A 20,105-nucleotide genomic window follows, 5' to 3' on the forward strand; every position below is an offset into this window, starting at 1 on the left:
CCCGCGACGCCCGGGGCGGGGTTCCCGTGCCCCCGCCCCCGTGACGTCACTTCCAGCGGGCGGTGCCGGGCCCGGTGCCGCCGGTACGGGCCGGGGGTGGAGGCGGCGGAGGGAGGTCCCGGTGCCGGTTCTGGTCACCGTCCCGGTTCCGATCCCAGTCCCGGCGCGCCATGGTGGTGCTGCGGGGCGGCGCGGGCCCGGAGGAGCCGTTCCCGTGAGTGCGGGCCCGGGGCCGGGCGGGCCGTGGGGCGGTGGGGCCGGGCAGGAGCCCCCCGGGCTGTCCGTGCGGGCGGGAGCGGCGGCGGCGCCTCCCGGGACAGCCCGGCCCCGGGGGCGGTGTCAGAGCGGAGCCCGGCACCGGCATCATCAGCCTTATAATTAGTGTTTATCCCTCCGGGTCACGGTGCTCCCGCTCACCGGGGCTGGCCGTGCGGGCCGGGGTCACTCGTGGTGCCGGGGGTGGGTGCAGCCCCCCGGTGCTGCACGGGGGTACCGGGGCTCGGGATGCTGCGGGACGGAGCTGTCCCCGACAGCCCCGGCTGTCCCCGGCGACTTCGCTCTGCTGCCGAAGGGTAAATGACAGGAATAGGTCCGGAATTTCCAAGTTCCTCTTCCAGGCGCGTTCCCTGCCCGGGAACGGGACGTGGAGGAGAAGCCACGGGTCACTCTGTGCTCCGGTGCTCCCGGAGCTGCCGTGACCATTGCCCCGGGGTTGTGGTTTGCTGTGGTCCCCCAGGAATGACCTCTCCGGGGGTCTCACCCCAGCCTGGCACGGGACCCTGCCTCAGAGGGCACCGGTGCTTGTCCGACACCGGCCACCGGCTCTGGGAGCAGCGGGCCGAGGTCACCGTGCCCTGTGAACCTCCAGGTTGGCACTGGGCGGAGGTGGCAGTGCCAGGGCAGACGTGGCAGTGCCGGGTGCCAGGACAGCCACGAACAGCCTTCAGGAAAAAGAGTCTTGAGTGTGGCTCAGCCTGTTCCCCTCCCAGGGGGCTCGGGGGGTCCCGGGGGTGCTCCCACCCCGCTGACACTGGTTTTTTGACATTTTCTGGGGCCCTGCTGTCTCCAGGGAGCGCCAGGCTTGCAGCTGTGTACTCAAACCCCCAAGCTGGGGCCAACGTAAGGTGACTCCCTCTGTTTATTCAGTTTTTTGTAACCGTCTTTGTATCACAACTTGATCCACCAGCCCTGGTTGCTCGCTGTGGCAGGTTGGGTTACTGCTCCCCACCCGTCCTCTGGGCATTGCCTGGATACCTGAGTCTCTTTTATTCCTTCCAAGCCCGCCTTTGCCACAGTTTTCTCTCTGGCTTGGAAGGGATGGTTGTTTTTTTTACCCCCCACCAGCAGCCAAGACTGTATCGCTCCCCTGATGCAGGGAAAGGGGAAAAAAAAAATCAAGGTTTTGGCGAGGGCGAGCAGCTGGCTGTTGGCCCGGGCTGCAATCGGACAGCACAACCTGCTCTGCCCCGTGCCCAGATCAGCTCTGTCAGAACCTGATTGCAGGACTGGGGCTGCCATGAGGCCCAGAATGCTGGAAAGGAGGGGACACGGTGGGGACAGCGCCCTGTGGATGGAGCAAGGCTGTGGTGCTGCCGTGGTACCTGCGGTCACTCCTGGCAGCCGTGCTGCAGCTCCTCGTCCTGGATGGACAGTCCTGAGGCTTGTTTCAGGGGTGTTGATTTTCTCCCCCACCTTCTGCTGCGCCAAAGGAAACCCACACAACCCTGAGGGGAAGCTTCTTCGCAAGTGAAGGCGGTGAAACTTCCTGTCCTTGGTGTTTAGTAAACTTTGAAACCCAAGTGGTTGCGTTCAGCACCCGCTGAGCTTCTCGCTGGTGGTGTGGCTTCATTTTCCCATAAAATGCCTCAGTGTTTTGGTCATCCCTAAGCTGTGCCTGTGATTAATCAACGCCCTGACCGTGTTATGAACGGGGCAGCTTTGGGTGCCCCCAGGAGCTGGCAGTGCCAGGCTGGGGTGGTGTTGCTCCTGCCCTCAACAAGGAGTGGCAGGGTCAGTGCCAATCCACGCAGGACGATGGTGAGCAGGAATGGATCCATCGTTTTGCTTCCTGTGTGGCACGGTTAATTACCCAGGTTAATTACCCAGGTTAATTACCCAGGTTAATTGCCTGGCCCTTCCAGTGCTGACACACAGCTGCTTTGAGCAGAGCCAGCCTCGGAGGTGACCCGAGGGGGACAGGGTGACCCCGTGGTGGTGCCAGTCACAGTACCAACGGGGCTGATGCTCTGCTGCCCCATCTCCCCCCATCCTCCCGCTGCTGGGGCTGCCCCAGGCCCCTCAGGTGGGCTGATCCCTCCCCCTGTGTCCCCCAGGAGGATCGAGGACTGCCTGCCCCTGCTGGAGGAGTCCCCGTCCAAGCGGTTCTCGCCGTCCAAGAGGAAGCAGTATTACATCAACAAAGCCATCCGCAACTCCGACCTCATCCCGAGGGCCAAGGGCCGCAAGAGCCTCCAGAGGCTGGAGAACAGTAAGGACCAGGGCAGGGTCTCTTCCCCAGGGCAGCCTCCCCTGAACTGTGTGGCAGCGGGGATGTACTGCGGGCAAGGAGCCTCTCTGGAGGTGCTTCCTGCCCTCTCAGGCTTTGCTCTTCACCCCAGCTCGCTTCCTGATGACCCTGCTGGAGCAGGATGACTGCGGGAGCGACGAGGGAGAGCTCAGCCATTCGGCCACCCCCAGCATCTTCACCGAGGCGTGTAACAATGAGACCTACGTGGAGGTGGGTACAGCCACCCGCTGGCCTGGGGACACTGGCATGGCATGGCATGCTTGTACCTCACTCCTCCATCCCTCTGCATCCCTGGCTTGAGCTGCTGCAGCCCAGCTTCTGCCTGGTGTGGTGTCAGGCTGGGATCTGTGGGAGCTGGTGCCGGGTGTGCCGGGGGTGATGGGGTCTGTGGGGTGGGGGAATCTCCAGGCAGATCCTCTCGTGGAGAGTTGTGGCTGCAGAGCAGCGGGTGCCCGATGAGCTGCAGCACTTCTTCTGGCACAAGCCCCTTGCCAAAGCCCCGTTGCCTCACGCTGGCCCGTAACCGGGTGTTTTGAAACGTGGCCTCTCCCTGGTGTGGCACTCAGGCCATCCCTGGGGACGAGAGGGTGAGGAGGGGGCTCAGGGGTGTGGGGGTGGCCGTGCCCTGCCAGGTGCCCCCCACAGACCTCTGCAGTGGGGCTTGGTGGCTTCTGTTGTCAGATCTGGAACGACTTCATGAACCGGTCGGGAGAAGAGCAGGAGCGGGTCCTGCTCTACCTGGAGGAGGAGGCCAGGAAGAAGCAGAGGAGGAAGCTGCCTGTCAAGGATGAGAAGTGGAAAGGTGCTGGGAGGGGACGCAGGGTGGGGACAGCCTCTCCCTTTCCTTCCTTGTGTACATTCTGGGAGGGCTGCGCCCACTCCCTGTTAATGGTGGGGCTGGGGGATGCCTGAGCTCAGCCCCTGCGTGTGGCAGTGGGGGGGTTATGCCTGCAGACCCCCACCGTGGACCAGGGAGGGTTTGTGGGAGCCAGGAGTGGCTGGGATGATGGCACAGCAGCCATCCCTTGATGTCACACCCCCAAATCTCTGCACCCCGACCCCTCCTGTGCTGGGGAGGGCATTGCTGTTTGTGAAGAGGGCACGGGGCGGGACACTAGGTCCTCCCAGAAAGTGACACTGTGGGCTCTGGAGCTGTGAGCTGTGTCCAAATCCCTTCTCCCTTGTCCAGAGCTGCCTGCCTACACGCCCCAGGAGTGCTTCCAGCGCATCAGCCGCCGCCTGCGTGCCACCCTGAAGAGGGGCAGGATCCCCATGGTGAGCTGGGGGCTGGGACAGCAGGGCTGGGGCTGCCAGGGGTCCCTGTCCCCAGAGCTGTGCCCTGACCCTGTGCAGAGGATTTCAGAGGAGCTCCTGGGAGCGCGTTGTGGCTGCTTGCAGAGACTCCCAGCTCCCGGCACGTGGGGTTTCCTGGCTCGGTTCAGATTTTTCTGGTAGTTACAGGGCTTTTTTTTAGTGGTAGTTTCTCAGTCTTTGTGCAGTGACAGCAGGTGACAGGTGAAACCAGGCGTGTTTATGCATGGGGACAGCAGTGGAGCCTTTAGGGTCTTCACAGTGGCCCACACAAGGTTATTTGGGGAAACTCCAGTGTGTTTTGAAAGGGGGTAAAAGTGCACCAACTGCTGAGCAGGAAGGAGAGAGGTGAGTGCCTGCCCAGACACTTGCTCTACCAGTCCTGGGGGTGCTGGCTCCCTGCTCCCTCTGCTCTGTGGGGCTCTGTTTGTTTTCCTGGTGCTAATTAGAGCCTCTAAATGCAGCCTGGGCTCCTCCTGCCCGCTGGCTTGTTTGTCTTCCAATGGGACGCGTGTGCTGCTTGTCTCTGGGGTCACAGAGCTCCTCAGAGCAGCAGAGCACTGAGCTTTGACTGTGGGGAGGCACGAGGCATCCATGAGGGATGGTGCCAGCCCTTGGCACACACTGTGGAGTTGGCAGGAGCTGGATCCTTCCCCGCCTCAGGGGCTGGAGATGGGAGCTGTCTCCTCTCCCTGCTGTCTCCCATCCAGATAACTTGCCCGGGAGCTGCTGGCAGTAAGTCTTGGGGAATCAGTTGTGCCAGGGCTGTGCCCCCCATGTCCCCTGCTCGCTGAGCCGCTGCCTCTCCTCACAGGGGACGCTGGAGGGGCTGGAGGAGGAGCTGCTGGCCTTCTTCTCTGTCACCCCACACTCTGTCTACACAGCACTGATGGATAACAGGTATCCCCCATCTCGGGGTGCTGGGGTTCCCCATGCCCCAGGGCTGCCCCAGCCTGCAGAGGGGCTTTGGGAGCACAGGACACCCCTTGGCCTCCCCTCAGCCAGGCCTGGGGACACCCACCTGGGGACACCCACCTGGCCTGGTCCCCGTGGAGCCCCTGGGGGAGGGAGGCACCTGGGGATGCCTGCGCAGGGCTTTGTGGCTCTTTGTGCTCCCCTGTGGGTCCCTGGGAGGATGGAGGGCAGGGCAGCCCGTGGGACACACTGCTCAGGCTCTAACCCTGTCCCCTGTCCCCAGCTTTGAGCGGCTCCTGCTCCACGCGCTCTGCCAGTACATGGATCTCGTCTCTGCCAGTAAGAGCCGCGTGTCCGCTTGGTTGATTTTGATTTTGTTTTTGTTTTTTTTCCCCTTCCCTCCATCACTATCTCTCCTCTCCAGCTCAGCCTTTTCCTCCCTTCCTCCTGCCGGCCCCACCTCGCCCTGGGGCTCGCAGATAACCCCGCGGTCCCACCCCTGCCTGCTCCCTCCCCACCAGTGCCCGGAGCTCCCTGGGCAGCCCCGGCCGTGGTCACCAGCGCTGCCTGCAGCCGCACACCCGGGGGTCGGCGGGACCCAGCTCTGACGGGAAATTTGGGTGCTCCAAAGCAGGAATCTGCTCGCGGGGTTCCCTCTTCTGCAGCTGCTTCCTCCTCCCAAGGAGCAGCCGCACTCTGGTGCTGCCCTGGGCATCCCCAAAGGTTTGGTTGCCAAGGCAGGGAAGGCATCCCTCCCTCCAGAGGAGGCACTTGTGGCCATCAGCCTGAGCGCTAATGATGGCGAGCGAGCCCGTGGTGCCGGCAGGGGACAGAAAACGGGGCAGAAAAGTCACCACGAGCCCCAGGGAGAAGGGGAGGGCTGTGGCCGGGCTGGGAGCGCCTGTTGGAGACCCCCGAGGTAGGGAGGAGGGATGTGCTGACCGCTCCGTCCCACCCGCAGGTTCGGACATCGAAGGGAAACGTCAGATGAAAGTGAGCAACAAACACCACGTGTTCCTGCCCCCGGAGCTGCTGCTCTCAGACTACCTGGGGCAGATGAGCTGATGCCCCCAGAGCTGCCCTGCCCCTCCTGTGTCCTCTGCAGCCTCTCCCGGAGCCTCGGCGGGGCAGAGCCGGGGGTTTGTGGCTGTGCCCTGGCCCCGCGCATCCCTCCTGGAACTGTTGGTGTGTCTATTTATATAACCCAGGTGTTTTTAAAAAAAGAATCAGGCAGGGCCAAGCCTCCCTCTGGCGCTGACGCTCGTGGGGTGATTTCGGCCCAGATTTTTCTGCGGTGAAACAGCTCCCGGCGGCTGCTGAGCAATCGCTGAGCCGGCGGAAGAGCCCCGGGGCTGCCGCGTTCCCGCAGCCTCGTGCCCACCGGCTGTCCCGGGGGGGCTCGGGGGCTCCGGATGCTTTTACCCCACGCCCTGTGCCCTGCCCGGCCCACGGGGCTGTTTTTTAAAGTGTAATATAGCTTGTGTGTTTTTTATCACGTGTGTGTATATTTACATGTGTGTGTGTGTGTGTGTGTGTGCGTGTGTTGGAGGGGTGCAGCCCCTTTCAGGGCTCTCTCTGCCATGGGGGCAGACGGGGGCATTTTGGGGGTCTCTCTATGTGCCACCCGGCTTCGTGGCATGTGCCAAGGTTTGCTCGGGGCTGGGCATGCCCTGGGGATCTTTGCTGGCTGCTCTGCCCACCGTGATGACGCCGACTGCCATTAACCGTGGGCACCCCCAGAGCCGGGGCAGCCCCTCGTGGGTACCCCCAGAGCCAGGGGCTCCCCTCGCTCCTCCTTGGCTGGTGTGGCGTTCAGAAACAATAAAATCGGTGCTCCCCTACTCCGGCTCTGTGTCTCCGTGGGGACGGGGAGGACAGGGAGGAGGTTTTTGGGCGGTGGCGGGGCAGCGGGTGGGGCGCGGGATGAAAAATGTGGGTGCGGGGAGGTGCGAAAAATATGGAACGCTTCACGAATTTGCGTGTCATCCTTGCGCAGGGGCCATGCTAATCTTCTCTGTATCGTTCCAATTTTAGTATATGTGCTGCCGAAGCGAGCACGAACTGTTCTGCACCCGCAGTGCTATTTAAAGACTTAGAAAATTAATATCTTAACGATAGGGCGAGTAGAGTATGGCTCGATGTTAGACGCGGAATGAGCTTCCCAATTGTTTCTCAGTCTTCTGCTCCCTTATTTTCATCGATTTTCCCCAAATTGCCCGAAATCTGCCGGTAATGTTCGCTATCTCTGCCCGGTGCGTTGTGGGTAGTTTGTTATGCTAATTACACCCTGCGGGATGGAGCTCTCTCTCTCTCTCTCTCTCTCTCTCTCTCTCTCGCTCTCGCTCTCTCTGCGGGGGTGTCCGCGGCAGTGCCTGAGCGCGCGGCGCAGGCGCGGCCCGGGCAGCCCGCGGGCGGGCCGGGGTCCTGCGGAGCGGCGGGCGCCGGTGAGTGCGGCGGGACCGGGCCGGGACCGGGAACGGACCGAGAACCTCCCGCGGCCTCCCCGGGAACCTCCGGCACCGCCCCGGGACCGTCCCCGGGGAGGGGGGACGACCCTCCCGCCCGCCGTGCGGTCGGTACCCGCGGGCCGTTTCCCCCGGGACCGCCGGGGTTTGTCCCGGTGCGGGGCTGTACCCACCCGTGTCCCCAGGGCTGTGCCCCCCCGCTGTGGCCCCTGAGGTTGGGATTCCCGGTGTGTGACCGGCCTTGTGTCGCCCCCAGGCAGGACCGAGGCTGTCCCGTGTGCCGTATCCCGTGTCCGGTGTACCGTGTACCGTGTCCGGTGTACCGCGTCCCGGCGGGATGGACCTGGCCTACGTGTGCGAGTGGGAGAAGAAGCCCAAGAGCAACCACTGCCCCTCCATCCCGCTGGTGTGCGCCTGGTCCTGCCGCAACCTCATCGCCTTCACCACGGACCTCCGCAATGAGGAGGAGAAAGGTACCGGGAGCCCCTGGGGAAATCCCTGCTGGCAGCTCCCGGTGCTCCCGGGAAAGGCCACGATCCTCCGGGCCGGAGCTCTGCCTGCCCCTGGCAGCTCCCGGCTGCTGCTCCTCCTTTTCCTTCCATCCCTCAGCCTCTGGCAGTGTCTCACACGCGTTTCCTCTAAACCAGAACCGATTTCCCTAATCTACACCACATCGGTCCCTCACTGAGCTCCCAGCAGAGTTGCTACCCTACCCCAAATGATTTCTATAAAATATTTTATGTTTTCCCTGCACCAGCTGAGGCTCAGGAGCAGTGCCAAGGCTCAGGGAGTCACTTCTCTGTTCACACAGATCTCACTCACATGGTCCATATCATCGACACCGAGCACCCCTGGGACGTCTACTCTGTGAACTCGGGCCACACCGAAGTCATCACCTGTTTGGAGTGGGATCAGTCAGGTGGGCTGGGCTCCCTCCACATTGTCACCGTGTCCCACCCCTGCTGTGCCGGTCCCCAAGGGGTGGGCTGTGATTCCTCGTGGGGTTTTCTCTGTTCCCCCATTCTCATGCAGTGTCACTGTCACAGGCTCCAGGCTGCAATTCCTTGTGAGGTTTTGACTGTTCCCCCATTCTCATGCAGTGTCACTGTCACAGGCTGTGATTTCCATGTGGGGTTTTGGCTGTTCCCCCCATTCTCATGCAGTGTCACTGTCACAGGCTCCAGGCTGTGATTCCTTGTGGGGTTTTGGCTGTTCCCCCTGTTCTCTTGCAGTGTCACTGTCACAGGCTCCAGACTGTGACTCCTTGTAGGTTTTTGTCTGTTCCCCCCATTCTCATGCAGTGTCACTGTCACAGGCTCCAGGCTGCTCTCAGCAGATGCTGATGGCCACATCAAGTGCTGGGGCATGACAGATCACCTGGCCAACAGCTGGGAGAACACGGTGGGCAGTGTGGTGGAGGGGGACCCGGTGGTGGCCCTGTCCTGGCTGCACAACGGCGTCAAGCTGGCTCTGCACGTGGAGAAGGTTTGTGTCAGATCCATGGGGGATCTGGGCTGCAGCTCTGGCTCAGGTTTTGGCAAAGAACTCAGGATCCTGCCTGTGTTCCGTGCTCTGGGCTCTCCTGTGGCCTTGGGGAATTTTTGCAGTCAAAGAGAAGTCAGATTTCTGGTTCCTGCTGAGTTCTGAGGGGGGTTGGAGCCTTGTTTCTTTTGGTGTTCCAGGTGTGTCTCCCCTAGTCTGGTACCTCATTTCTAGGCAGGAACACGGAGATAGAGCAGTTCTTTCCTCAGTGGTGATTCAGAGAAAATGCATTTGGGGTGCTGAGGTTTGATCTGGGCATTTGGGCACAGACCTGAGCTCCTCATGTGTGATCCTGCCGACTCTGAGAGCCCAAAGCTGCCAAGCACCAGTTCCCTGCTTGTGTTGGGGATGTCCCACATAAATCCTGCCCCTGTCCCTCGAGAAGAGCTCCGCAGGCACAAATTTTGTCCGCCAACACTTTGGTTTTGCTGACGTGTGTTACAGTCCGGAGCCTCGAACTTCGGCGAGAAGTTTTCGCGGGTGAAATTCTCCCCGTCGCTGACGCTGTTTGGTGGGAAGCCCATGGAGGGCTGGATTGCTGTGACCATCAGCGGGCTGGTCACCGTGTCCCTCCTCAAGCCCAACGGGCAGGTGCTGACGGCCACCGAGAGCCTGTGCCGCCTGCGCTGCCGCGTGGCCTTGGCCGACGTCGCCTTCACGGGCGGGGGCAACATCGTGGTGGCCACGTCTGATGGCAGCAGCACGTCCCCCGTGCAGTTCTACAAGGTGTGTGTCAGCGTGGTGAACGAGAAGTGCAAGATCGACACCGAGATCCTGCCCTCCCTCTTCATGCGCTGCACCACCGACCCCGCGCGCAAGGACAAGTACCCGGCCATCACCCACCTGAAGTTCCTGGCTCGGGACATGTCAGAGCAGGTGGGAAGCTGCTCTCTGCTCCACCTGGTCTTCCTCAGAGGGTCTGGGGTGGCCAGCGTGTCCTGCAATACCCTTGGCATTCCTAGTTGCCCTTCTGGTGCAGCTGGAATTAGGCACCTGGCCTCCCACTGATTTGATCCTCTGCTTTTTCATGACCTGAGTGAAAACAGCACCCTGGAAATGACCAGGGCAGTGTCCTCCCTGTTGTGAAACTTGTGGTGGGGGGGGCTCTGTTCCACAGGTGCTGCTTTGTGCCTCCAACCAAAACAACAGCATCGTGGAGTGCTGGTCCCTTAGGAAGGAGGGCCTGCCTGTCAACAACATCTTCCAGCAAATCTCTCCTGTGGGTAAGTATCTGCTCTGGGGATTCTCGAGAACAGAATGCTTGGTCTGAGGGAAAAAGCAGCACAGTTTCTCACATACATCATCCCATAGATGGGGTTAATCAGAAGCTCATGTTTATTTTCAGGTGTTCTCAGTCCATTCTGTCTGTTTGCATCATAGGCAGCAGCTTGCAGTTTCCAGGAAAGGGTTTGGTTGTTGCTTTCGCTTCATAAAAGACATTTTTTGTGTTTTGCTGCACAGCCGCCCTTCCTGCCACCAGTGGAGCAAAGGCTCCCAAAGGACCAGGATTGAGCAGCAGAGCTGGATTAATCCCCTGCCCTGGCTGCTTGGGCTCCACCTGATCTCAGATAAAACAGAATTAATCAGGGCAGTTTGTTTGGTGAAATATAAAGGATTATTGTATATAAGGATCTTAGTCACGCAGCAGAGCTTCCCATCATGAGAGATTTAGCAAAACGTGTTGTTTGTATAATCAGGAAAAAAACGGGGAACTGTGTGGGAAATATATCAGTGCCCAATCTGTGATCCTGCTTGGAGCCTGGGCAGAAATGTGGGCAGATTTTCTGATCTCTCTGGGACAAAATTCTCACTCATTTGCTTATTTTCCCCAGTGGGAGACAAGCAGCCCATGATCCTGAAGTGGCGGATCCTGTCTGCCACCAACGACCTGGACCGGGTGTCGGCCGTGGCGCTGCCGAAGCTGCCGATCTCCCTGACCAACACCGACCTGAAGGTGGCAAACGACACCAAGTTCTTCCCTGGGCTGGGTAAGGAGTTCCTGTTGTCTTTGTCCTAGATTTTTGCTTGAAATTTGCTTGAAATTACCTGAGCTGTAGCTGAAGCGAAGCACGTGGCATGCTGAGGGAAGGCTTTCATGCAGGATGCGACCCCGTTGTGGGAAGAGCCTGCGAAATGCCGTGAGCCCCCAGCCCTTTGGCTTCTCCATGGGCTTCAGTGGTGGCCACTGCCATGCTGGGAGGAGCTGCTTGCTCAGCCTCACTCATCTCCTGTCCCCAGGCCTGGCCTTGGCTTTCCACGATGGCAGTGTCCACATCGTGCACCGGCTGTCCCTGCAGATGATGGCCGTGTTCTACGGCTCCTCCTCGCAGCGCCCCGTGGACGAGCCGGCCCTCAAGCGCCCACGCACCACAGGGCCCCTGGTGCACTTCAAGGCCATGCAGCTCTCCTGGACATCACTGGCCCTGGCTGGTGTGGACAGTCATGGGAAGGTTGGTGCTGTCTTGTGGGGGGTTATTTCTCACCCAGGTTCTCTGAGGGGTGATGGGTCTCTCAGGAAACACTTGGAATTCCAGCTGTGAGATCTGTAGTGGGAAGAGATGTATCCCATCAGTGTCAGAAACTGTCACTAGGTCAGGGTTGAGCTTCATTGGGCCCCATGCTGTGTTGTAGCTTTGTGGGCAATTGTAAGCTCACTCCTGAAGCCAGTTTCCCTTTGGTTCCTCCCTTCAAGCTGAGCATGCTCCGCATCTCCCCCTCCATGGGCCACGTGCTGGACATGAACATGTCCCTGCGGCACTTGCTGTTCCTGTTGGAGTACTGCATGGTGACTGGCTACGACTGGTGGGACATCCTGCTCCACGTCCAGCCCAGCATGGTGCAGAACCTGGTGGAGAAGCTGCACGAGGAGTACATGCGGCAGAACGCAGCCCTGCAGCAGGTGGGGGGTGGGAGCTCTGGGCTCAGGGTGGGCATGGAGGGGCTCAGGGACTACTTGGAGTGGGGACAGCCAGTGCCAGTGCTCAGGACATGGGTGGCTCTGCCTGGCTGCGCTCTCTGGGCGCCCTGCTCAGGCAGTGATGGAGCTGGGCAGAGCTTCCACGTCAGCAGCATTTGCTGTCACTGATACCAGCGGGGTCTTAGCTGTTGGAAACTTGGGGTGAGATGGTGAAATCTATTTTTGGCAGATTCTGGGAACAGCAGCACGTGCCCAGCACAGCGCTCACATGCGTGGCAGTCACTGCTCCTGTCACTCCTGCAGCAGAAAGGGAGAGCAGAGAATAAAGCAGCAGCAGCTCTAATGAGCTTATGCTAATTCCTGCCTTTCCTTGTGCCTTTTGCTGCGTTTCCCCGTGGCTCAGGTGCTCTCCACACGCATCGTTGCCATGAAGGCGTCGCTGTGCAAGCTCTCCTCCAGCACCATCGCCCGTGTGTGCGACTACCACGCCAAGCTCTTCCTCATCGCCATCAGCTGCACCCTCAAGTCGCTGCTGCGCCCACACTTCCTCAACACCCCTGACAAGAGCCCCGGGGACCGGCTCACCGAGATCTGCTCCAAGATCACGGATGTAGGTACTGACTGCTCACAGCATCCCGCTCTGCATTCCCAGTCCAACAGGGAATGTTCCTGTGGCCTCACAGTCTCGTGGTAACTCCTGGGTTTGAGGAGGAGGACAAGGGTGACCTCCGCAGGGAGGGTGTGATGGATCCATCTTCCTCGGCCAGGCAATGTCTTGCTTCTCTTCCAGACATTGACAAGGTGATGATTAACCTGAAGACGGAAGAGTTTGTCCTGGAGATGACGACGTTGCAGTCCCTGCAGCAGCTCATCCAGTGGGTGGGGGATTTTGTGCTCTACCTGCTGGCCAGCCTTCCCAACCAGGTGAGACCTGGAGTGCTGGGTAGTGGTCTTAGCTGCTGGAAACTTGGGGTGAGGTGGTGAAATCTATTTTTGGCAGACGCCGAGAGGACACAAACACCCATGGGCAGTGCTGGGGTGCTTTGCCAGGGCACACAGGGCCATATGTCCCTGTCAGCACAGGCATTGGGGAGGAGTAAGGAACAACAGAATTAGAGAATAGCCATTCCCATGCCCATCTGGGTCTGGTGACCAGCGTGATACTTGAGGGATTTGGGAACGCTCCTCTTGCAGCTCTGCAGAGGTGTCACCTTCAGGTGATCCTCAGCAGCAGGTTCCATAGGCTGTGTGCTGCTGCAAGCAGGAGCTGTGTGGATGCAGTGTGGTGGCTGGGGCTGGTGCCACCCCCAGCCACGGCGCTGTCCCCCCGCAGGGCTCCCCGGTGCGCCCTGGGCACAGCTTCCTGCGCGACGGCGCGTCCCTCGGCATGTTCCGGGAGCTGATGGTGGTCATCCGCATCTGGGGGCTGCTGAAGCCCAGCTGCCTCCCCGTGTACACAGCAACCTCGGACACCCAGGACAGCATGTCCCTGCTCTTCAGGCTCCTGACCAAGCTCTGGCTGTGCTGTGAGTGTGGCCGGCTCCCTGAGCAGTAATTCCTGCAGCAGTGGGGTGGGACGTGACTCCAAGGGAGTCTGGCACACTGAGGAAGGGCAAGTGCAGCTGCCAAGGTTATTGTTTTCCAGGCTGAGTTGGCAGTGGAGGAGGAGGTTGCACGCAGCTCTCTGGAGCTCTGAGAGAGAAATGTAAAGGTCACAGGGTTTTTTCCTTCGTTTCCCACGCAGGTCGTGAGGAAAATCACATCACAGAGCCTGATGATGCCCTGATCGATGAGTGCTGCCTCCTGCCCAGCCAGCTGCTCATTCCCAACATTGACTGGCTGCCCATCAACGATGGCATCATCAGCAAGCTGCAGAACAAGCAGCTGGTCCGGCTGCAGTTTGGGAAGGCTCCCGGGCTCGTTGGCCACACTGTCTCTTCCCAGTTCGATGCCTTTGTCAGGTACAACCCCCTGGAAAGAGTCAGTGCCGTGGTGAGAAGAAGTTTTGGCAGCTCTTAGGTTTGGCTTGTCTCCTTGCTGCTGTGACCCAAGAGCACTTTGTCCTCTCTGCTCAAATCCCTTTCTCAGCTTCTGATGGGCTGGGAATTTTAAGTACTGAAAAGTGATAGCAAACGGCGGGGAAAAACCCCATTAATTAATGTGATTAATTGTGTCATTGTGACAACGAATCTCGTGGCACTGGGTGGGTAAGTGGGCAGAACCTCTGCCATGTTGGCCAGTGAGATACAGCTCCCTGTCCTGGGGACAGCTCATGGAAAGTGACACTCTAGGAAAGTCCTGCTCTCCCTCCCCAGGGCCCCTGGACAGCCCAAAATTGACCACCTGAGGCGGCTGCACCTGGGTGCGTACCCAACGGAGGAATGCAAGTCCTGTACCAGGTAAGTGACACTTGCAGTGGAGCTTGGGCAGGACTTGGACTGTCCTGTGTCCTTCCGGAGCTCTCTGAGACTGGCTGGGGCTGTGGTTAAGGTGTCCCCAACCTGGGATGCCCATGTCACTGTCAGAGAGTGGCATTGTTTCAGACCTGACCCTTGGGTTAAAAATCAAACAGATCAGATAAAGCTCTTAAAGTAATCAGGCCTGGAGGAGACCCTACAGCAGCTCCTTTATGTGATGCCCAGTTCTGTGGGTCTGGTTATTAAAGCACCTGTGTGGTCATGGCAGGGCTGGAGGGAGGAATCACCCTGCTGCCCCGTTCCCTTTTTGGGGTCATCTTTCCACCAGGCTTGCATTTCGTGCTGCTCTACTCATCCACCCTCATGGGAGAGCCTGGATTTCAGGATAATGGCTCAGGGAACAAGCATCCATCTAAGTCACGTGATTGAATTAGCTTTAATTACTGATTTTAATAGAAAGCCTCTGTAGCAGATCATTTTTGTGAGATGACTGTCAGTTGTTTCATGTATAAACAGCAGCTGGGGCTCTTCCTTGCCAGGCTCCAGCTCCAGCAGAGCCCTCAGCGGGATCGTTGCTGGTTTCAGCTGGTTTTGGTGCTCACAAGTGTCATCTGCAGATGACAGGAGCTGGTTTCCCCCACGGATACCCAGAGCCCTGTGTGATCCATGCAGCTCCTCAGCAGTGCTGGCTCTGCACTGCACCCTCCATGTCCCCCCAGGTGTGGCTGTGTCACCATGCTGAAGTCACCCAACAAGGTGACAGCAGTGAAGCAGTGGGAGCAGCGCTGGATCAAGAACTGCCTGTGTGGGGGACTGTGGAGGAAGATGCCCCTCAGCTACTCCTGAGCCCTTCCCGGGGTGCAGTGGGGGCCAAGAGTTGCACAGGGCTCCCTTCATGGAGGTTTTGGGACAAGGGAATGGCAGATCCTCTTCCTCATGCTGGGAAAGCTACTGCTGCTCGTCCTTGGTTGAGCTGTGCTGGAAAACAGAGCTGAGGGAAGAGCTGGGAAGGAATGCCCGAAGTTTCTCCATCATTTGGGGCCCAGGAGGGGAGAGCCTGGCTCTCTTGTGTCTGTGACAGCACAGCAGCAACGTTCTGGCAGCTGCCCTGGCCTGGGCAGGGAGTGGTGATGGGGCAGCTGGAGAGGAACAAAGTCCCAGCTGAGAGGAGCACAGCTGGTACCTCACATCCATCCTCACATCCATGCTGTGCCTCTGCTGCTTGGGAAGTGCCACATGGGCTGGGCACTCCTGATCCCTCAGCAAACTTGTCCCTGAGACAGGAGCTGGCTCCTGTGTGCCCATCAGTGTTGGATGGGAGCAGGAATATGAGTGCCGCTGCCTGGAGTGAGCCCTGCCTTTGCCTCTTGCTGTTGTAAATAAAAATTCTCCTGATTTTGTACAGAACCAAGTGGTTTGTTTCTGTGGTGTGACGTGGCTGCCCAGTGTGGGGCCAGGGCATCTGTAGGAAAGGATCGTTGAGAAAAGGGGGAAGGAGAAATGGATGTTTTCAAGGTTTGCCTTATGAACACTCGAGGAAAAAACATCAGATCCCTGGGGTTGTGCAAGCCTCCAGCTTCAGCAAGGCTGGACACTTGAGCGTGCCAGAGGAGGAGCGTTCCTGGTGCAGCCAAAAATCCTTTCAGACTTTTGCCCTCCCTTGCCCTGAGCTGCTGCAGCCCTGGGCAGGAAATCACAACCTCTGGAGCCCCAGCCCTGGGGCTGATCTGGGCTCCTCTCCCACGGGTCCTGCAGCTCTTATGGGGATAAGCCTGGAGCCTTCTGCTGCTGCATCCCAGCCAGCAGTTCCAGGTCCCCACAGAGCGTTTAAGAGGGGGAGTGAGCCAGTCTTAGTACATTCCTTTCCCTCTGGAACCATGATTTCATTATTCCTGAGAAGTGGAGCTGGTGGCAGAGTTCATCCCTCGACTCCAGCAAATGTTTTGCTGCACAGAGCTGTGCAGACCTCTCCCCCTCTCTGCTCTGCTGGTAATTAGGGACAATCAAATGGCTAATTAGGAAACTGCACCTTATTAAGGCTCTTTTCTCCTGTAAGTAAAACTCAAACCGGGCCCTCTGTGAGCTCATCATAGAACAGGTTTGGGGTTATTTAATGTTTGATTGGGAACAGGGAGCAGCAGCACAGCAGGGGGATGGAGACACGTTTGTGTCCCTCTCAGCCCCCTGCTGACCACAGATCTCCCGGGATGGGACTGGAGGGGTCTGGGAGTGCCCTGGGCTGTGCTGGTGCCCTGCTCCCAGCCCTGTGCCTTGGCCCTGCTCCCTCCAAAGGCAGGGCAGTGGGAGAGAAGGGCTCTGGGGGTGGCCAGGGCTGTGGTGGGAAGAGGGCTCTGCCCTGCCCTGCCCCTCAGGAGGGTCCCAGTGAGAATCCTGCTGGGTTCCAGCACGGATCCCACCGTGGGAGCCAGAGCTGCCACTGCCATATCAGCAACAGGCAGATCCTGCTTTCCCAAATATTCCCACAATGACCCTGCGGGAGGTCCTGGCTCTCGATCATACTGTGGCCACGCTGCAGGATGTGTCCCCTGCTCCCAGCCAAGGCCACGCCACCCCCAAGGGCACAACCTCAGCATGTCCCACCCCCACATCCAGCTCCCCCCTGGGCAGGGGCTCCTGCACAGACCCCCCAGCTCCCACCTTCCCCCCACTCCTCCAGCCCAGCAGCTCTGCAGGAATCATCATCACTTTATTGCAGCGGTCGCAGGCAGCATTCTGGGCACCGTCAGCAAAGCCTGTTGAGGGCTGTGACCCCCAATTCTCCCCCACGTGGGTCCTGTACTTTGTGAGTGGTGGGCCAGGGACCCCCTTCCTTGGTTCCCCACCAGTCCCCGGGCCCAGCCCTCCTCCTGGCTTGTGGGGACGGCCTGGCAGCAGGGTGGGCAGCAGCGGGAGCCCCTGGCAGGCGGTGGGGCAGCGCTCTGTGTGCTCTGGCCGTGCTGGCAGCAGCAAGCCGTGGCATGGAGCAGCTCCCTGGGGTGCCCTCAGCGAGTGTCCCCCTCCCCGTCGGCAGAAGCCATGACCCCGTCGATCCAGGCGGCGTAGGGGGCGATGCGGGTGTAGATGGCCGGCTTCTTGTAGTTGCCACAGACGCGGGAGCCGGCCGTGACCACCCCCTCGGCCACCCCGCCACACACCAGGGGTCCACCGGAGTCTCCCTGCAGGAGCAGACCTCATCAGTATCACCAAAGCTTTGCTAGCACACCCCAGCACAGGCTGCACCCACCCTGGGGATGCTGTCCCCTCTCCCGGGCTCCGGGCATCGTGTGCCCTGTTGTCCCCTCCGCGGTGGCTGTGCGGTACCTTGCAGGTGTCCTTCCTGCGGGAGTCGGTGCACATCATCTCGTGGGTGATGGTGCCGTCGTGGCGGGTGCGGTGGTTGCAGACGTCGCGGCTGATCACCGGCCGCTCCACCTGCTGCAGCCGGTCCGGCCGGGAGCCGCTGTGGTCGGTGGTGCCCCACCCCGCCACCTCGCACACCGTGTCGGCCGCCACGTCCCTGTCCTCCCGCTGGAAGGGCAGCACCCGCACGTCCGAGTTCAGCTCCGCTTTCTCCTCCAGCTGCCACAAAGCCAGAGGGGACCCGGGTCACAGGGACAGCTGTGCCCAGGTGCCAGCAGGGCCCAGCCCTGACAGCGAGACCACCCTGCCTCAGCCACGCTCAGCTTCGCCTCCTGACTGGAGCCCCAGGAGGCAGCCAGAAAACAGAGCTATAAGGAAGATGGAGGCATTTGGACAAAGGGATGGTCCCGTGGGACAGAGGAACCAGGCCCAGGCTGACCGTGAGGACTCCCTCCAGCCAGTCAGTGACCCTGCAGGGTCCCAAGGAACAGTGGGATGTGCAGAAATGCGGAGGAGGGTCCCCATTTGCAGGAATTGCCTGGTGGGGAGGAGGGTCCCATCAGCCACCAGCCCACCTGGAGGAGGAGAAGGTCGTCCTTGTTGTTGTGGATGTTGCTGCCAGGGTGGGGGAACTGGGCGCGCACTTGGTACAGGCGTTTGTGGGGCTCCGGTTCCGTCAGCGAGTGGGCACCCAGCAGCACCTGGAAGAGTTTGCCATCCCTGGAAGAGAGTCAGAGCGTGGGACAAAGAGCTGGGGGTGTCACTGCACCCAGCCATGGAAACGGGGTGCTGTGGGGGGTTTGGAGAGACCAGCAGGGAGCTCCAGGAGCCGCTGCCCCGTCCTCTCTGCAGGTGGGAGCTGAGTCCCACACTCAGAACGGGTGTCGAGGCTCCAGAGTGGGATTTGGCCTTAGCCCAGCAGCCCCCCCCAGCCATGCTCTGCCCCCCACCCACACTCACGTCTCCTCGATGCAGTGGGCAGCGCTCAGCACCCACTGTGGGGCGATGAGGAAGCCCCCACAGACGTGCTGCCCGTCCAGCTGCAGCGAGGCCATGTACGGCTTCAGGTGGGGCCGGGCTTCGGAGCCCCTCAGGATCCGTCCCCGGGGCTGCCCTGCAGGAGAGAGGCCAGCTCAGCTGGACAAGTGTCACTCCTGTGGTCCCTTCCCAGGATCCCTGGACCCCTCCTTGTGGGCTGCAGGTGGAGGCAGGAACTGGGGAGCTGGGCAGGCACCCCCGTGCCATGTCAGTGCCCTGGGGTGCGGGGGGTGCACTCACCATTCCCTGGGGCCCAGAGGAGCAGCAGCAGAGCGAGGACAAGGACGGGAGCAGGGCTTGGCCCCATGGCTGCAGGGCCCGGCGATGCCTCTGCCCGGCTGGGGGCTGTGCGGGGTTTTGGGGTGCGTGGGGGTTGCGGGATCTGTGGGGTCTGTGGTGTCTGCAGGGGCTGCTCCGGGGCTGGGGCTGGGGCTCGCTTTTATGTCCACTTTGGGGCGGCGGGGTGGGGGCAGGAAAAGGGGGAGCGGAGGGAACGGGGTGGGGGGGGTTTCCGCAGCATGGGCTGAATGTTTTGAAATATTCAACTTATAAAAGGGGTCAAGAGTTCCCGGCACAAACAGTGCGGGAGGAGGAAACAGCCCGGCCCAGCTGCCGGCCCTGGCACCAGCCGCCGGGGATTTCTGCGCCAGGGTTTAAAATGCCGAAAAAGTTCAGGCTTTTGGCAAAAGAAGGCTCCGGCAAATTCTATCCCCGCCCTCCCAGCAGCAGGGGCCCCCGCCCGGTCCCTGGTGGGTTCTGGGTGCCAGCCCGGTGGGTGCCCGGGGGTACAAACCCGGCCCCTCACCCCTGCCCCGAGGGGGTTCCTGCGGGGCAGCGGTGATGGCAGCGACAGGGGCGGTGTCCGGGACGCCGGTGGCAGCCCCGGTCCCCTCTGCCTTTCTCCCCGGTGCCACTAAGCGGAGCCACCGCCGCGGCTCCCGCCCGGTCCCGGCGCGTCCCCGAGCGCGGAGCCGCCCGGAGCCCCCTCCGGGCTCGTCCCCGGAGCCTCTCACCGCGCCTCGAGATGTCGCCGGCCTCGCCCCTTGCCGGGATGGCCACCGTGGCTGCCACCCCCAGCTGGGGACGCCCGCGAGGGGCTGGAGCCCACCCTGTCCTTGTTCTCCTGCTCTTACAGCTCCGAGCTGCCGCATTCCCTTTGTCCGGCATGGACACCCCATCGCCCCCACCTCTGACCCTCCGAGCCCCCAGGCCGGGGGACCCACGGCCAGCGGGTGGCCGGACACATCGGCGAGGAGGGGGCCGGGGGTCCCCCGAGGCTCGGGGGTCCCTTTGCAGAGGTGGCTTCGCCTCCCCGCTGTCCCCACGCGCTGGTGGCACACGCTGGGCAGGGCTGGGAGCGCACAGGGTCCCTGGTGTTGTGGGAGGGGGCTGAGCCCGGCTCAAAGCTGGGATTTTCCGCAGGGATTTTCCGCAGGGAGAGCAGCTTAATCGCAGCTTCCAGGGATTCGGGATTTCCATGTTAAATACGCCGGGAGATTTCTGCCCACTTAGGGCCAGAAATGGAACAAGGGCACCGTGTGGAGCCCGGGCTGCTCAGACCCCGGACAGGACCGTGAGAGGGTGGTTTTGGGGAGCAAGTGAGTGTGGGGTGC

The 20,105-nt window shown here is 60.8% G+C and overlaps 3 protein-coding genes and 1 non-coding gene across 7 annotated transcripts; 2 read left to right on the forward strand and 2 right to left on the reverse strand.

The window, feature by feature from the left end:
- Positions 1-34: 34 nt before the first annotated feature.
- On the forward strand, positions 35-6,594 carry R3HDM4 (R3H domain containing 4). 2 transcript variants are annotated; one of them, XM_030256659.4, is made up of 8 exons: positions 35-214; positions 2,334-2,488; positions 2,619-2,737; positions 3,209-3,329; positions 3,717-3,802; positions 4,653-4,738; positions 5,037-5,092; positions 5,715-6,594. In XM_030256659.4, exons 1-8 carry the CDS (start codon positions 171-173, stop codon positions 5,816-5,818), a joined length of 771 nt encoding a protein of 256 aa, XP_030112519.2. In that variant the 5' UTR covers positions 35-170; the 3' UTR covers positions 5,819-6,594. The 2 variants fall into 2 exon arrangements, with proteins under 2 accessions (XP_030112519.2, XP_030112518.4); XM_030256658.4 differs by lacking the exon at positions 5,037-5,092.
- Positions 6,595-6,704: 110 nt separating this feature from the next.
- On the reverse strand, positions 6,705-6,811 carry LOC115490922 (U6 spliceosomal RNA). The gene has a single exon (XR_003956834.1). It is a non-coding gene; the product is annotated as a U6 spliceosomal RNA (small nuclear RNA).
- A 221-nt stretch (positions 6,812-7,032) lies between these two features.
- MED16 (mediator complex subunit 16) lies at positions 7,033-15,501 on the forward strand. Of its 3 annotated transcripts, none has more exons than XM_002193716.6 (15): positions 7,033-7,197; positions 7,475-7,691; positions 8,030-8,137; positions 8,534-8,703; positions 9,205-9,636; positions 9,878-9,983; positions 10,593-10,748; positions 10,999-11,210; positions 11,453-11,659; positions 12,081-12,291; positions 12,468-12,601; positions 13,011-13,203; positions 13,422-13,638; positions 13,993-14,076; positions 14,814-15,501. In XM_002193716.6, the coding sequence occupies exons 1-15, from the start codon at positions 7,048-7,050 to the stop codon at positions 14,938-14,940; spliced, it is 2,724 nt and encodes a 907-aa protein (XP_002193752.5). In that variant the 5' UTR covers positions 7,033-7,047; the 3' UTR covers positions 14,941-15,501. The 3 variants fall into 3 exon arrangements, with proteins under 3 accessions (XP_002193752.5, XP_030112517.1, XP_072775395.1); XM_030256657.4 differs by having other exon boundaries at positions 7,186-7,325; XM_072919294.1 differs by lacking the exon at positions 7,033-7,197 and adding an exon at positions 7,355-7,373.
- A 1,281-nt stretch (positions 15,502-16,782) lies between these two features.
- Positions 16,783-18,925, reverse strand: LOC100224290 (complement factor D). The gene is made up of 5 exons (XM_002197269.6): positions 18,733-18,925; positions 18,415-18,568; positions 18,030-18,174; positions 17,416-17,673; positions 16,783-17,270 (listed from the first exon to the last, which is right to left on the reverse strand). Exons 1-5 carry the CDS (start codon positions 18,797-18,799, stop codon positions 17,097-17,099), a joined length of 798 nt encoding a protein of 265 aa, XP_002197305.5. The 5' UTR covers positions 18,800-18,925; the 3' UTR covers positions 16,783-17,096.
- Between the last annotated feature and the right edge of the window lie 1,180 nt (positions 18,926-20,105).

The sequence above is a fragment of the Taeniopygia guttata genome, chromosome 28 (assembly GCF_048771995.1).
Source record: "Taeniopygia guttata chromosome 28, bTaeGut7.mat, whole genome shotgun sequence".
NCBI classification, from domain to species: domain Eukaryota; kingdom Metazoa; phylum Chordata; class Aves; order Passeriformes; family Estrildidae; genus Taeniopygia; species Taeniopygia guttata.

Coding starts and splice junctions, on each gene's coding strand:
- R3HDM4 (XM_030256658.4), top strand. CDS start 171: ATGGTGGTGCTGCGGGGCGGCGCGGGCCCGGAGGAGCCGTTCCC. Junction 2,738..3,208: donor ACAATGAGACCTACGTGGAG/GTGGGTACAGCC, acceptor TTCTGTTGTCAG/ATCTGGAACGACTTCATGAA. Junction 3,803..4,652: donor AGAGGGGCAGGATCCCCATG/GTGAGCTGGGGG, acceptor CTCTCCTCACAG/GGGACGCTGGAGGGGCTGGA.
- MED16 (XM_002193716.6), top strand. CDS start 7,048: ATGGAGCTCTCTCTCTCTCTCTCTCTCTCTCTCTCTCTCTCGCTCTCG. Junction 8,138..8,533: donor TTTGGAGTGGGATCAGTCAG/GTGGGCTGGGCT, acceptor TCACTGTCACAG/GCTCCAGGCTGCTCTCAGCA. Junction 8,704..9,204: donor TGGCTCTGCACGTGGAGAAG/GTTTGTGTCAGA, acceptor CGTGTGTTACAG/TCCGGAGCCTCGAACTTCGG.
- LOC100224290 (XM_002197269.6), bottom strand. CDS start 18,799: ATGGGGCCAAGCCCTGCTCCCGTCCTTGTCCTCGCTCTGCTGCTGCTC. Junction 17,674..18,029: donor ACGACCTTCTCCTCCTCCAG/GTGGGCTGGTGG, acceptor GCTTTGTGGCAG/CTGGAGGAGAAAGCGGAGCT. Junction 17,271..17,415: donor GCAGGAAGGACACCTGCAAG/GTACCGCACAGC, acceptor CTGCTCCTGCAG/GGAGACTCCGGTGGACCCCT.